Below are 16,261 nucleotides of genomic sequence, written 5' to 3' on the forward strand. Positions count from 1 at the left end.
TGAGGTGGCAGCCATTTCTTACTATTTATTTTAGCTCCCTCTCCACTCAATCACTGGCCCTGTCTGCGGCCCTTAGCATCCCTGGAAAAATGAAAAATGGCCTGTGCTTTTATTTATGGCTTGAGATTTCCCAGTGTTTGCCAGCTCGGTATCTACACCCTATGTTGATGAAATATGAAACTTTACTTTTTTTTTACTTTAATCGTTTATTTATTCAGGGAGAGAAAGCATTTTTGAAAGCTTACCTTTCTTCAGGTAAAGACATTGATATTTAGGAGGTTCTCAGTGGAATCACAGTTCACTGCTTCACACTAATACTGTATGCTTTGGGTGGTTTGCACGTGAGTGTGCCCTCTATATTCAGTCAGTTTCACCAGATAGGGACACCAAAAAACAGCACTGAGACTCCTGAAAATGTCTTTATCTTCTCCTCAGAGGTCTGCAGTGAGGGGTAATATCACTGCATGAGGTTTAATGGTTAGAAACAGATGCTTAATGTGATATCTGATATAGGTTTGAAGACCAGAGGAGGTTAATTCCAGTGCAGACACGTCCATCAGGTTTAAAGCACTGGAACGAGACTTGTTTTGATTCACCCCGCTGCCAAATCTTCTGACACGGCAGGATGACGGCTCACCAAAACGTCTTTAATACACAAGCTACTTTTGAGTCCATGTGACCCTTGTTTACCAACCCTGGTTTGTTTGTAAATGGGCTGTGTGAACCTGCATGAACCCAATTTTTACTCCAGGGCTCCAGCATTGTCTTGCTGGCAGACTACAGGCAGTGGTTTATAGACATTACCAAATGGAAGCATGACCTCCCTCTCCTCGAGTTTATATTCAATATTAGGGTCAAAGTGAAGATGAGCTGGCCTTAAACAAATCCAAAGGAACCCAGGGGGGCATCACACACACAGTCAGGGGTCTGCAATAAGATTTATTCTGGAAAATCTTGCAATTCTGTAAGTGGGGACCATTTGTACCAAGTTGTGCAATACAAAACAGATACCACTGAGTGTATGAGCAGGCCAATCATATTTTTAATAACTCACTTTCATAGATGAGTACAAAAGTGCACTACAGGGCTAAAAGCCTAGTGTATTTGTCCATGGTTTCTGATGACCACCAGAGAGGTTTTGTTTTCCTTTAATGAGATTTTAAAGTTCATGTCAGTGTTTGACTGTTGTAAAATTACTACAGGGTTATCACATTCACATTGTAAATTGGAATTTTTGTGGTAGAAAAGCGACCAAAGAAAAAATAGATCATTTTCTTTGCTGATGGAAACATTAACAAGACTGAAATGGCAATGTTTCTGTTAATGAGGAGGTTCAGAGTTTAAAACACTGAAGTTCTGCATGAATGATGTTGTGATGAAAAACGTTTTAGTAACCCTGTTTTAAACAACAAGGGTACACAGAGGATTCACACGCTTCATTTCAATTTGAGATTATGTCAAAGAGATTAAAATGAACCACATACAAAACTTGCAACAAAATACAACTTCCCATTGTGACTGAGACCAAACAAAACAAAGTGTGTAAGGCATAATCACAGCCTTAGTGTTGGCCAGCAACTCCAGCACAGTGAAACAGACTCTGTCAAAGACACCCTGATGATTCACTGCATCCCTGCCAAGATTTTTCCCCGCTGAGGTTTGAACCTGCAACTCTCCTGCTGGCTGCTTTTATGACCAACCAAGCTGCTGATACCCTGAGGATTTTTTTTCAGTCATTATAGTGGAAAATTTAATCTCCAATGCTTCCTACTGTAAAGCACCAAAGTGTAAACTAAGGGATATCTGTGGCCACTCGATCAGGTCTCAGAGTAGGAGTCGTTCGCTTTCGTCAGGATTACAGAGGGGACCAGATGAAAGATTTCGTATCAGCAGTGTTCCCCGAGAGGCTTGACAGAGACGGCCTCAGCCTTCAGGGTGTAAAGCTAAGCAGTATTAGGGCGACATAAAGCACTGGTGGGCCATTCCATCAAACAGGGAAGTATTAGCAATTTCATGGTCTGATTCAATACCAGGGAGTGCAGAGGGCCAAATACTGTCAAGTCAGATAATTCACTTCATTTTCATATCGAGTGGAGACACGGGCTTGCTTTGAAGTCAAATCTGATTTCCCTGTTATATAACCACAGAGGATAATCTATGAATCGTAAAAAAGCCTTAAAATAACTATAGATCGTTTGTCTCATAGTCCTATTACTGGCAGTGAATCATATTGGCTTTTGTTGGAAAGAAACTGAATGACCTGACAGCAGTTCAGCAGTGTATGAGCTGCTTTTACTACAGCGTCTCAGACTTGTCCTTGCTCACTCGACAGATTTCAAGACTCTTAATGCAGGCTTTAAGCATCGTAAGCTCAGGTATCTTCAGGGTTTTCAGAGTGTTTACCTGACAAAGCTGGCAGCCCAAGGCTTCATTAACAGCCAGCGATGAACATAACATTATGAGTCATTAGCTGTGTGTAGTACAGAATGTTGCACACTTGGTCATTCACAAGAGTGAAAGACAGAAATGTAAACTACTATGTGATTGATATGATTTATTTTATGCTAATTTCATGGTGTTAATTATGTATGAAGTGCTGAGTGTTTCCAGTCGGAATCAGCTTAATAATATAATAATAAAAATGATAAATAAATAAAAAAAGAATAAAATGATAAAGGGTTATATGGCCAACTTGCTGAAATGTAACAGAGATCAAGTGATTACATACTGATTGTGATGTGACCCCCACTGAATTTTCATCTTTACACGTCCAAGTTAACCCTGACTGCATATGTTCTCTGTTCTGATCTCTGTACAGAACCAGAGCTGGATGTACCCGGGACTCTTGACTCTGTGGCCCGGCAGGTCAACGAAACAGTCCGCCGCCGTCGCCGCAGAGATGCCGGGGAAGATGACTACAATATTGAAATCCTGCTGGGGGTTGATGACTCTGTGGTTCGCTTTCATGGCAAGGAGCACGTGCAGAACTACCTACTCACTCTCATGAATATCGTAAGTTGCTGCCACTTTTTCTTTTCTTTCTGACCGTCTGGTTTATGTGTGTGTATTGATCTTTCTTCCAACATAGATTGTAATGGATTGTAAAACCCATCTTAACACAACCCTTGTCATTTGTACGTTAACACAGAGTTCAGAGTCAGCCATGTGTGAAGGATGTGACCTTGTAGGGTTGTGTCAGTTAAGTGCTGCTTGACTGCCAGGTTGTTTCTGGTTAAACAAAAAGGATTTTACTCGTTGATACAAAGGTCTGTCTTTCTAAGATTCCTCTCCATAGTGTTGTCAGACACTTATAATAACAATCTGAGCCTGTCAGTGGCAAAAACAAGCACTTCAGTGGACGTACTTTGATGTGGACAATTGCCCATTGGATACATTGCAGCAGGTGTTCACGCTGTTCTTGTTCAGTAATGCACAGATTCTGAGTTATCCTTTAAGTGTTGTATTCAAAAATCTGAATCTGTCCCTTTGCAGCGATGGACATTTTAGTTATAAAATAATCTTACGTTAGGGCTCTCACTACCTTTTCTATTAACTCTGGTTCAAATCACGATGTTTATTGTGAAAAGTACTGACAAAAAAAATTTAAATGCTTGACCTCTGTAACCTAAATGCTTCCTGCTCTGCACCCACCAGCAAGCAGACAAGGTTAGTGACTAATTGGTGAAGAAGGAAGACATCCAGTAGCTACAAAGAACTGATAGGACTTAGCATGGAGAGTTAATATTGGACTTATCTCTTCAAATCAGTGAGGTAGAAAGGAAAATCCAAATAAATGCTCATGTTTCCCTGTGTCTATTTGTCTAGCAAGTGGCCAAAATAATCAGTTTATCCACCTTGACGTGAAGGTCTGAAAGAGGCAGCAGCCACTTAGCTTGAGTTTCTGAGAGCTGAGTCAGTAATAGTGAACACTTAGTTCTGTTTCCCAGGGCCAGAAACAATACAGAGGAGGTTACACTACCCTCTCATCTTCCATAACAATCACATACTGTTTGTAACTCTGCATGATCTGAATATATGAGCTGTCAGCGCTAACAACAGCCTCTCTCCTGCGGTTCCTCTGCTCTGGTTCACTGTTGTATCGAATGATCCAGAGTCCACAGACAACCCACAGCTGTTGGAAAGTCTAATGCATCTGTGTAGGATTTGCCTCCATTGTCCACGCTTAGATGCCGATGGTACCCTCTGTGGAAGTGATTACGTCTGTTCAAACACAAAGAAGTGCGCCATTAAATCTCCGGCATTGTCCCATCCTCTTTGTACATCTGTTTTGGGTGTAGTCGCACCTCAGCGGGGTCATTTAATCAAGATGCTTCGGTTCGATTCAGGCAGTCATTTGCCTCAGGAGTCAGATTACAATGGCAGTGTTTACTCATCAAGTTGTCACAGATGCCACAGAAAAAAGCCTCACTAGTGGCAGAAGAAATTAGCCACATGTGCCACCATTTGCTGGCTGCACGGCGAGGCGTTTTCCTTAATGAGGCATTCTAATGCAGATGGAGAAGCAGGCAGAATACTCTCACTGCACTGTTTTCACACTTCCTGTGTTGAGTGGCTTCAATGCAGAAGCTGCCTCTGCTGTTCCTCAGCAACAAGTCTGCTGATAATCAAAGCGTCCCTCCACTGGGGATGAAGGGGTTGAAGATGACTGTTTACCACATATATGTACAGATGGGTAATAAATTAAAAGGAAAAGCCTGAGTGAATGAGTGTAGAAACATATTGAATGCACTTGCTTCCACACAGGTGCACTGCATAGTATAATCAAGCAGTTAACATCCAATCATGCTCTGTGGCATTGTGGGCAGGCCCAGTTGATTTGGTTTTTTTAATCAAGATGGCAAGATAGAAGATAAGATTGAATTACTTTGAAAGAGGTTCATTGTTGGAGCAGAGATGGCAGGAACTTCAGTCATGAAGCTCAACTGATGTTTCAATAGTAGCAGTGACGAAGGTGACACTTAGATCTATGGAAAAGACATCATTAAGTAGAGCAACTCTTCCTCAGGTGACTGGGAATGTCAGTGCAGGGTGTGATCAGACCGTGTCAGCAAGAATCCCATCGACAATTACATAGAGACAGATATTATAGAAGGGTTTCAGTGCATAAACCTCTCATTACAAAGATCTATCATCATGGCCTCCCCCTGACCTCTTTCACTACCATTTGTAATGCAGAGGTTTGAGATTTGAACGCCTCACAAACTCACCATGCCACCAAGGCCCTTCTTTGGTCGATTACTCAACCCAACTGAACACCTATGGTTTTTGAACCAACACTTAGACATTGCTCTCCACCACCGTCATCAAAACACCTAATGAGGGAATATCTTTTGGAGGAATGGTGTTACATCGCTCCAGCAGAGCTCCAGAGACTCCAAGAGAGAAGGATCACTGAAGCTGTTCTGATGGCTCGTGGTGGTTTTTCCTTTGATTTGTCAGACATCTGCACATATATCCTCAGGTATTATTATACTGTTGATGACATGTTGTGGGGGAGAAGTATTAGACTTAAAACATGAAAGCAAGAAGCAAAGCTAATCGTTGATGAGCAGGTCATGTTTTCGTATCGGATGACATGTCTGTGTATCAGCAGGAGATATGTGAGTCAGCCACGAGCAGGATTGCGCTGTCATTGATTTTATCAGGGTGATATCGAGTGTGTGTCACTGTCTCAGCCCCGCTATCTTCTGACTGCAGAGAGGACCTGCTGTATTCCTGATAACTCGTCATGCATTCCCTGTGAAGGCATTGTCCCGGAGATATTTTAGAAATCCTCTTCAGCCAGCGCTGCAAAACATAATCCTTTCAAATGCGAATGTTCAGAAGCATTGATTACATAATGTTTACGCTCTTTCTGTGCAGTCCTTTCCATTTCCTCTGTATTGTGTTCTCATTTTGTTTGAGAATGGGGGAAAGCCTTGGATTGTTTCTGACGTTATTATTGATGATGATGCTTCGTTATTTATTGTTGGGTTGAACTTTTGTGTTTTGGAAATGAAAGCAGTTTAGTTGACAGCTGAAATGAATTAGTCGAATTGAATGCCCTCCATTGAAATGCAGTCTCAATACTGGACCTGCCTGGCTGTCATCACTATTCAGATGAGGTACATCTGCTGACTGGATGGAAGCTTTCTGGTTCAAACGCTGCAAGCTGGACCGACTGGAGGGATTTCAGCAATTTGTTTGTCGATGGCAGCCAATCAGAGCCCGTCAGTCATGTGTTTCCTGGAGTCTGGGTTCGGGTTAGTGAGTCTGCCCAGGGAAATGAATGAATGAACTGAGCTAACCTCTAAAACAAAAGAAATTCTTGATATTTCATTATCATAAAACACACTGTGTGACATCTGTTTATTATTTTTTATGGAAGCTCATTTCTGCCTGAAAAATGAAAAGATGGGAATGATAAAAAAAAAAATACTTGGTGGGAGTTTTGATTTTCACAGCCCTTGATAGATCAAAATTATGATGCTAGGCAAAATATCAAAATTAAAGCAACATTTTTAGCAACAACTTTAACCTGAAAATAACAGCTTCAGAATTATTTTGATGATACACTGACTTGTAATTTGGAGAGTGGTGTTTCTGTCCACATCCTGAATACCAGCTCTTGCTCTTTCAAACTTTGGTGAGCAGGTACGATCTCCTGCTAGCCGAATGATAATCAGCTGCTAAACTAAACTAAGAGTAATGCCAAACAGTAGATCAGTTAGAAAGACTTAGAAGTCATTAAAAACCAGCGTTCATCCTCGATATCCAGTGAGGAAACTTTAAAATATAAACAGAGTTTGGTGTGTTTGTTACAACAACAGCACTTCTTAATAAGTCCTCATCTCTTCATATCTTATAAATTTGTTTTACAATCATTATTTATATTTTGGTCATTCATAACATTTTATCTGTGCTTTTCATTTCCTGTCATAAATAGGCATCCAAGGTTTAAAAACAGATTAAATTGATCTGCTCTATTGAGAGCTCTATGAGACATTGTGCATAACATTGTATCTCATGTATTTGATTTATCTTTATTTATAATAAATCAGCTTCCACAGTTCAAAGATAAAAAGGGCGAGGAACTTAAAATGACTTTAAATCCTCCAGGGCGCCCTGGTGGCCTCGAGGTTGAGGTACAATGTTCATGACCAGTTGTTGCTTGTCACTCCCTGTCTCTCTCCATTTATTTCCATGAACGCATGTTAGTAAAAATTTATTGAATTCCTCCTAATTGACCCTTTAATCTAAATTCACTTTATTCATGGAAATTTATCTTGAAGAAACATTGCTGGCTATTCCAGCTCTTGACAGAAAGATGTGATGCTGTGTGATGAATCCATGGCGTCTCTCTCTCTCTCTCTCTCTGGGTGCGATGGCCGGCGGTGGTGATATTATGAGGTTATTGATGGTGTTTTCCGGTAGAGGTCCCTGCTGGCTTCAGCTGGAGGCAACTCAGACTCTGGCTTCTGAACACTGATCCTCTCCTCTCCTCTCTGCGTCCATCTTCCATCTTCTCCTCTCTGACAGTATATATCCATATATCTTTACAGCCTCCCACCTCTCCTCTTCTCCTCTTTCTCATCTCATCTTTTTCTGTCTCCTCTCCTGTGCCCTTCAGCCCTATTCTCCTTTTTTTTCCTCTCGCCTGTCTCATCTCCTCTCCCCTCCTCTCCTCTTCTCAATTGTCATTTTCCCTCCTACCCTTCCATCCTCCCACCCCTCCCATCCCCTCCTCTGTTCTTCAACTCTTTCTTCTCTTCTGTCTCATCATCTCCCCTTTTCCCTCCATTTGTCACGTCTCTTCTTCCTTTCTTTCCTTCCGTCCTCCCCTCTTTCCTCTGTCTCCCTTTTTATTCATCTTTCTCTTTCCCCATCTCTTCCTCTCAAGTCTTTTTCCTTTTTTTCTCTCCCCTCCCTCTGTAAGTCCTCCCCTCCCCTCCTCTCCTCTTTTCCCTCTTTCTTGTCTTGTCCTCTCTCCTGTTCTTTCCTCTCTTTTCTTCTCTTTGATTTCCCCTGGTCATCAAGGCACATCCTCTTTTATCACCATCCTCTGTAGAGTCGCACCTGATTGGAACATTTAATGAGCTTGTATTTTTGTATGTACTGTATGTATGTGTGTGTATTTATGTGTGTGCACGCTTGTGTGTTTGTGTATAGTCACCAGTGACTCTGCTGTCAGCAGTGTTATCAACAACAGTTTAATTTCCAGGGAAACTCCTGCAGACACACGCATACTGTATTCATTTAGTACTGCCCCCAGCTTTACATTTAATCCCCTGCTGTGTGCTACAGTAAATGAGATAAGATTTAAGTCCCTTATTTTCACATGCTTCATCATCAGTGAAACTCCATTAGTGAGTGTAGCACAGGCTTTCCTCTTTTTCAGCTTTGCTTTTTTGGGACAGTTTGTCTTGATGAAATCAGCGATCCGAGCGCCCATCACAGGAAGAACCGTCCCCTGTGTTTTCTCTCATCTGTTTGATTTGTCGCTGTTTTTGTCCGTCCGTATGTCTGTCTCCCATAACATGCATGGATGCCCAGTACATTTAACTGTGCTCTGCAATCCAATTTAGTTAAAGGCATGCTTCATTCGTTTCTGTGGTGTACAAATTGTGCTAAATTAGTGGCATCAGACCAAACACTCATTATGTTTTTGAGCATGTTTTGTCACATTTTATGGCTCGATTTAAAGCTCATCATTTATCACATACTATTCTGACCTGTCTGGGTGTTAGAGTGAGAGGGATTTGTGCCTTGAAGGTTTCACACCATTTCTATTCCTGGATCTTTTTTTATCTTTTTTTCCCTGTAGTCTTGAATAAAGATTGTGTCTGCTGCTGCTGCTGCTGCTGCTGCTGCTGCTGGTGGATCCGTTTCACTCTCTGGTGTGCACATTAAAAGACTCACATGGGAATGAAATAGCTTCCCCCGGTAGCATCGGTTTTCCCTCTCAGTTCGTCAGAGATCAATAACAGCCTCGTATTTGCTTCACATCTGTCATAATAGTGTCAGACAGAGGCTATTAGTCATTGTCTCAGTCGCCAGACAGGGCTCCAAACAAAAGTTATGTCCTGCACAATCCACTACTTCCACCTCTAAGCAACGTCAGCATGTCAACAGACAAGATATTAGATGCAGTGAAAGAGTTTGAAGCTTTTTGTCAAGGCGATAATCTGGATTTCTGAGAGTCCGAGAAAAACATTCAAATTCTGTATATATGTGTGTGAATAATTGAAATTACCCAAACCAAATGCCACTGGAAAATGAAATGTAAAAAAATAAGATTAGTAGAAACCACCCATTAAATCAAGAGAAGCTGGAGGCAGAGGTTCCACATTGCTTCACTAATAATGTTCCTCGAGGGACATGAAGTAATGCATGACTTTCGTGGACCTCTGTTGGTGACATTTAGGTATTGCAATGTAAATATCCTGTACACTGAGTTACCAGTTTATTAGGTACACTTGTGCAATTACAGCATTTCATTAAAGAGGTTTCTAATATTTTATCATCTACAATCTACAAAACAAAATTAACAATGCTACAGAATTGTATCAGATCATAAATGAAACATCACAAGCATCATAAAAAGGGATCTCATTGCATTGATCTCATTCTAAGGCTATGGGCATTAATCTTCTTCTACAACAGCCTCCACTCTCCTGGTTTCAGGCTTTCCACAAGATGTTGGAGCCGGGCTTCAGGCATTTGTTCCCATTCAGCCACAGGAGCATTAGTGAGGTCCAGCACTGATACTGGGTGATAAGATCTGGCTCACAGTCCTGTTCCTGTTCATCCCAAAGGTGTTGGACGGGGTTAAGGTCAGGGCTCTGTGTGAATTCATACAGTATTACCAACACAGACACTTAATGTGTCTTTGTCTGCAGCTTCTCATGTGACTCTTGTGCATCTCATCAGCAGAAAAGGCAGCGAGAGAGAAACCCTGATGCTTTGCTGTGACAGAACACTGAAACCTGTAACTGAATCTGAATAATCTATTATTATATTTGCCATATGAAACACCATATGCAATCCTGTCCGACGTGCGCTGTTGCATTACTGTCTTATTAACACATTTATCAGCTCAGATTTCCATCAAATGTAGACAGTTTATTAACTATCAAGTTTTAATCCAAATGTTCCAGCATGGAGCCAACACTTGAGAGGTACAAGCAAAGTTCTTGAGGTGATTACACACAGGAAAGTAAGGTTTGAGACAGACAGAGGAGGCAGTCAAGTTAGTGGTATTGATTGGTAACCCCATCAACGCCCTGCTCCCCTCCCTCCCTGGTGGTGTGTTGTGGCCACTTTGAGCCCTGGGTCAGTGAACAGGAGCTGGATAAATGAAGTGTGAGGCTGGATACATGCAGTAAGAGGAAATGAGTCCCACTGTAAATGTATGGAGGAACCTGTGTAGAAGCTGCTGTGATGGTACATTGTTATGACCAACCTTTGACAGGGAGCAGATCAGTGTGTGGGAGAAAGATAACATATGGTGTAATTTTAGCTCGCCCTGAAGGAGAGGCTCATTTTGCAGCTACTGCCAACAGAGCAGAGCTGCTCTTCCAGTAGATGCGAGATCAAGATCAGCAGCTTTTATCTCCCTTTTTTTTTTTTTCTTTTTTCTCAAAATAAAACACCCGTCTGTCGCAGGGGTCATGTTCAGCCAGACTGTTGTTTCTTACAGTGCAGAATAGTGAGTAAAGGAATCTGCTGGACCTCGAGTGATGCAGCAGTTTGAGGAGTTTGTTTCACTGCTCCTCCTGCACCACAAAAAGTCATTGAGGTGAAAAAACTGTGCTCTGAGGACAATTTAGCATGTGATTATATGCTGCTGGATTTTTTTTTTCCACCTCCTCTACCCTGTGTGGAGAACAGTGACATATTGTGCAATGAGGCAAATAAACTCAGTGAGAAATCAGTGGCCCAAAGCAAATGAGACCCACTGTGACGCTGCCTGTCGCTTCAATCCAAATGCTCCTGGTTTGCTAATGAGGTCTTCTCATATGTATGTGTCAGAGAGCTGGACAAGGTGTTGATCTGTTCACTGATTCGATTGGTACTTACTGTACGGTCAATCAGCAGCTCTAAAGACAGAGTGATCACACTGAGCCCTCTAAAGGTCAGCTGTCAATAAAATACTTGTTTCCAGTTGTCATTTAATGTCATGACATCTCTTCAAAATGTAATAATATAATATAATAGAATATAATATAATATAATAGAATAGAATAGAATAGAATAGAATAGAATAGAATATTTCCAGTTATTCTCTTGTGTCTGTTTAAATCAGGGCTCCTGAAAAAAGTGGAGAACTGATCATTTGATGCTTTATTAGAGGAACAGAATCTATTTTGGGAAAAAAGCTTGTTTGCGTTCTCTCCGACAGTCAGATGAGATCAATACCATTCTCAATTATTGTTCATTGATTATGTAGCTGAGCCTACATTGGCAATAACGACAGGCAGCAGGGGGGGGAACAGATAGCCTGGCTGTGTCCAAAGTTCAAAAGCAGGTATAACAGCAACTCTAATTGCTCGTTAATTAACACCTTGTTTCTCTCCTTGATTAATCTGCACACGGACAGGAAATGTAAAAAGACAATCTGTGTTTTTAGGGAGAGTTGTGTGCTAGTATTGATCCTCTCAGCTAAAACAGGAACTGTATTGATCGCAAAGCAGAAGTTTGCATGTTACAGCAGCACAGAGACAGACGACTCTTTGAATGAAATAAAAACAAATTAATTAAATTAGAAAAATTTAATAAAAGAACCCTTTTTTATTTTATACATGTATAAATATATTATATAGGATTTTATAAAGGGAAAAAAAGATGAAAATAAGAAAACAGGCTCATACACTTCATGTAGATAAGTGAACATGCACATGCGTTATTTAAACAAATCCATCAGTGTATTTAATATGTCCCAGATGTCCATATACAGTGAAGTGCCACTGATCCCTGAAGGGGAAATTTGATCCTTTGACTGATTAAAACACACAAAAGGTCAGCCAATGGGCGTACAACAACGTCATGACTGCTAAGGGCAGGGCCAGAGCTGGAGCTTGTGTGCTTGAAAATAAAAAGCTCACTTTACCTTTTCTCTCAGATTTAAGCTAATGGAAAACGTCACTCGGGCTACCTGTGGCGAGACCTTCACCATCCAGGCTCACTGACTCACCCAGTTCTCTTAACATTACTTCCAGGGCTGCGGGGAGCTAAGATGCTCTGAATACTAAAAAGCCTCCATCACATTCTTCTCCCTTATTTCTCCATGGCTGTCTCTTGCCATCATAAAGGCACAGTTATCTCCAAGGCCTTTCCACCCGTAACGGAAATAAGAAAATTTGAACAAACTCCAGGAGCCAAATCAAACCTTGTTGAACCAGTGTGTTTGTGTGCGTCACCAACACTCTAGTTTTCATATATCAAGGCATGGCTATGCATATCAAATCAAAAGCTCCTTTTTCCTGACTGCACAAACTACAGGTGCTATTATTTACATACTGACTTTTTTTATTTTATTTTATTTTTTTTTCTGGTATGTCTCCCGTGTCTTGTGAGGAACAAGAACATGATTATAGGATAGTCCTCCTTCCTGTATTCACTGGCTCTCACAATGGCACAAAATAGTGGCTTCACAGCACTTTGATTACAGTCATTCATGGAGTGATTCGTGAAGAATGGTTTGTTTCTGTCGCTCTCCTCCACTGATTAGAGGAAAGTAGAAACCCAGAATTGACAAGATAGGGGCTGTAGTTTGTCAGTGACGCAAATGCCTTAAAGGAAATGCCGTCTGTGCGAGCTCTTGAAAGCCCCATGATTGATAACGTCTTCCCCCTTTCTCCTCAGGTGAATGAGATTTACCACGACGAGTCACTGGGAGTCCACATCAACGTGGTCCTGGTGAGGATGATCATGCTGGGTTATGCCAAGGTGAGGCTTCACAATAAGGCTTCTGCCTTATTTTTGAAATGTAGAAAATTACAGAAAATGATAGAAACTCAGAGAGGAGTGTTTTCCCCCCAGAGTGCAATTCATGAGTGTGTGGGAGAAGACTGCAATGCAGGTGAGAGACAGAAAAATGCTACTCCATGCTGCTCAGAGAGTTTGATCACATCACACTGAAGTCAGCTGAAGTCTCAGTGCCAGAACGGTCCTCATAACTGAGCTGCAACTAGTGATTATTTTTCATTAATGATTAACCCATGAATTATTTAAACCAACAGATGTTTAAAAGAAAGAAAAGAAAATTGCCATCGCAGTTTCACAGCTCCAGTGTGGAGCCTCTAACAAAACTTCAAATCAAGGCTGAAGACAGAAATTGGCCTTTAAAACTTTAAGTGGAGGCAGTTGTGAAAGTGCAGCAACAACAAATTCAATCATATGGGTTACAAGTCAGAACAATGCAATACAATAAACACAGACTTGGACAAAAAGTAGCCTTCAACAATGGAAAATGCCAAGAAGAAACAAAATGTCCCCTGTGAAAGAACAATATCCCCACAGTGAGTACACACAGTAACTTAACTAACAAACACAAAGGCTACAGAGAGTCCAAAGTGACCTAGACTGTATGCAATAGAGTAAAGTAAGTAAATATAACAGTCCCTATAAGGACTGCAACAATAGTCAACGAGACTAAAGTAAACAAAAACAGAGTACAGTGTATCTGCAAGTAATGATCAGAGAAGCAGTACAGGTTAGATTAAAGATGCTTGCTGATATTTGCTTGGTCACCCATCTGACAAAATGGTGGATGTAACTGAAACTAAGAAGAATAAAAAGTGACGTCCAGTTTGTCCAAATAAATTAACTGATAAATGGATTGAATAATTAATCCTTCTGTTGTCAAGAGACAAAAACCCAGTTATGAAATTAACACAGGACTCAGAGCACAAACAGTGTCCTGTTTCTCTTTTGGCTCAGTATTTATAAGACAATTTACAAGGAAAAAGTATTAAGAAAGGATTTATAGAAACTGTTTAACTCTGTGAAGAACAATTGACCAATTAGTTAATTGATTTTTCAGCACCAATTACGAGAGGAAAGATATATCCTTTTAGTTGTAAACACATAGCTACACATTTTGTGAAATAATCCACAGCAGTTGCTTTCATTCCATATATTTTCCTGCATGCTGGCTGGACTTATCAGAACAAATCCCCCTAAACACTGGCCAAAATGTTCCAGACGCTCTGGCAAAGCAATGGCACGAAAAAAACAGCACATTTATGGGTAATATGTTGCTGTATGTGTTGCTGCAGTGGGGCAGCTCAAATTCTCTCCCCTCTCTCCTCCTCTCGCCACACTGAAAGTCTGCACCCGACAATTTGTTGTATTTGCTGTGGGGAAACAAAGGCTTCGACCCAGAGGTGAAGCATCAGCCCATCATCACTGACTGCAACAGCAAACAGAAAGGAAAAGGAAGCTGCAACATTTCTGCTTCAGCTGAACATTTCATCCCAGGAGTACACAAACAGAACCAACACTTCTACAGAACAATAAACTCTGTACTTTCAACTCATTTTTAATCTATTTTAAACGCTCTGATGCTCTAATTGTCTCATGCCTGTCCTTCATGTGCAAAACCTGAATAATACCAGTTACAAGTACACGCAGCATTCAGTCTAAACATGTCATAATTGTGTTCGCAGTGATGCTTTTTGCTCTCCTGCTGTTATTTCAATTTGAATTATGAATATAATTGCTTCAGAGAAGTGGTTATTTCAACTTCACAGAGCATGCTAGTGACACAACCGTAGCCTTTAATAATGGAGCAGAGACGCCTTAATAGGGAAGGGAATGTGTGGAGATTGCAGGGGTCAGCCACTCTTGCTCTCTTCCATGTGTACTGTAAAAATACACGTTCATAGTGCAGGTAATATGCAAAGTGTGTTGTGATGTATTTAGAGTGTAGAGAGGAAATTCAGCTTTGCTCTTCACTTATTATCATCTCAGTGGCCTCATGTTCAGTCTGTGTCTACAGTGAATACTAATCACACCAGTCAGGATTAGCAATCTGTATGATTATGGACCTCTGACACAATTCTAATGTGTTCATTTACACAGTCGTGGTTCATTGGTATTTCTCTCTCTCTTTCTCTGAATTTGCCCATCAGTCCATCAGCCTCATTGAAAGAGGTAACCCATCACGGAGCTTGGAGAATGTATGCCGCTGGGCGTTTGTGCAGCAGAAAGGCGACCCTGACCACGCTGAACACCACGACCACGCAATTTTCCTCACTCGCCAAGGCTTCGGCCCCACGGGGATGCAGGGTAAGGCCCCGGAGGACACACTGGCATTGTTCAGATGAGAACATGTGGATGGATGCCTCCAGCATTTGGACCTCCCCATTAGTGCTAATCTAAATATAGTTACAGGAGGTTATCCATCATAATACACAGTCTTACAAAATTTTCACCTTCTTAATCAGGACTGATTCTTTGGTTCACCCTTGACATCAGTGGTCATAGGAGGCTCAGGCTGCCTTCAATTCATTGTAAGGTCTCCTTTGTTGAACTATTATGCAAATGTCATGCTCCACATTTCATGCTCCACACTTCAATCATGTCTCTCATTTATGAATTCTGTCCAAGTGCTTTCTAAATGCTATAAGAACTCTTTATGTCACAGTTGCTGAAGGTAAAAGCACAGGGCTTTTGTCTGGTTCCAAAAAACATCAAGCACTGAACAATCAAAATTCCCTTTATCACAGTGTATCCTTTCAGGATTACATCCCAAAGCTCTTTTGTGCGTCATACTTTCACACCTTTCCTTAATTTCTATTATTGTGGATGTAGACCTGGAAAGACTGTAGTCTCAAGGCAGTTTACACTGTCTGCCAGATATTGACTGTTTGTCCCCCGCTCTTATTTTCTCCACAGCAGCCAAACTGAAACAATGAGACCAACTAACTGACCAAAGTCGATGCTCTTTGACTCAGACTCAGCTTGCTTGTACCTTTTTTTTATTTTCCCCTTTTAACAGCAGCTTCATCTCTTTTTCACTTTGCAATCAAGCATTGTGTGCTTTGGCTTTGGGCTAACCTGCCAGCTCCTTCCTTTTTGTGGAGATAAGAGAGAAGGAATTAAAAAGATGTGGCATATATGGGCATGTACCAGACGTGTTTTTTACATTACCTGACACGACAGAGGCATTTGCAGACCTCACTGATACAATGGCATTTTGTCAAATGTATTGAATGCATTCACAACAGACATGACTTAGACTTAGACTAGACTTTAT

The 16,261-nt window shown here is 41.1% G+C and overlaps 1 protein-coding gene across 1 annotated transcript in view; it reads left to right on the forward strand.

The window, feature by feature from the left end:
• Positions 1 to 16,261, forward strand: part of adamts3 (ADAM metallopeptidase with thrombospondin type 1 motif, 3) — a 122,566-nt gene that overhangs the window by 50,149 nt on the left and 56,156 nt on the right. The window contains exons 5-7 of the mRNA XM_018669075.2: positions 2,819 to 3,012; positions 12,865 to 12,948; positions 15,135 to 15,291. Coding sequence (XP_018524591.1) covers positions 2,819 to 3,012; positions 12,865 to 12,948; positions 15,135 to 15,291 — 435 coding nt within the window. The remainder of the gene's footprint in view (positions 1 to 2,818; positions 3,013 to 12,864; positions 12,949 to 15,134; positions 15,292 to 16,261) is intronic.

The sequence above is a fragment of the Lates calcarifer genome, linkage group LG13, assembly GCF_001640805.2.
Source record: "Lates calcarifer isolate ASB-BC8 linkage group LG13, TLL_Latcal_v3, whole genome shotgun sequence".
Lineage (NCBI taxonomy): Eukaryota > Metazoa > Chordata > Actinopteri > Centropomidae > Lates > Lates calcarifer.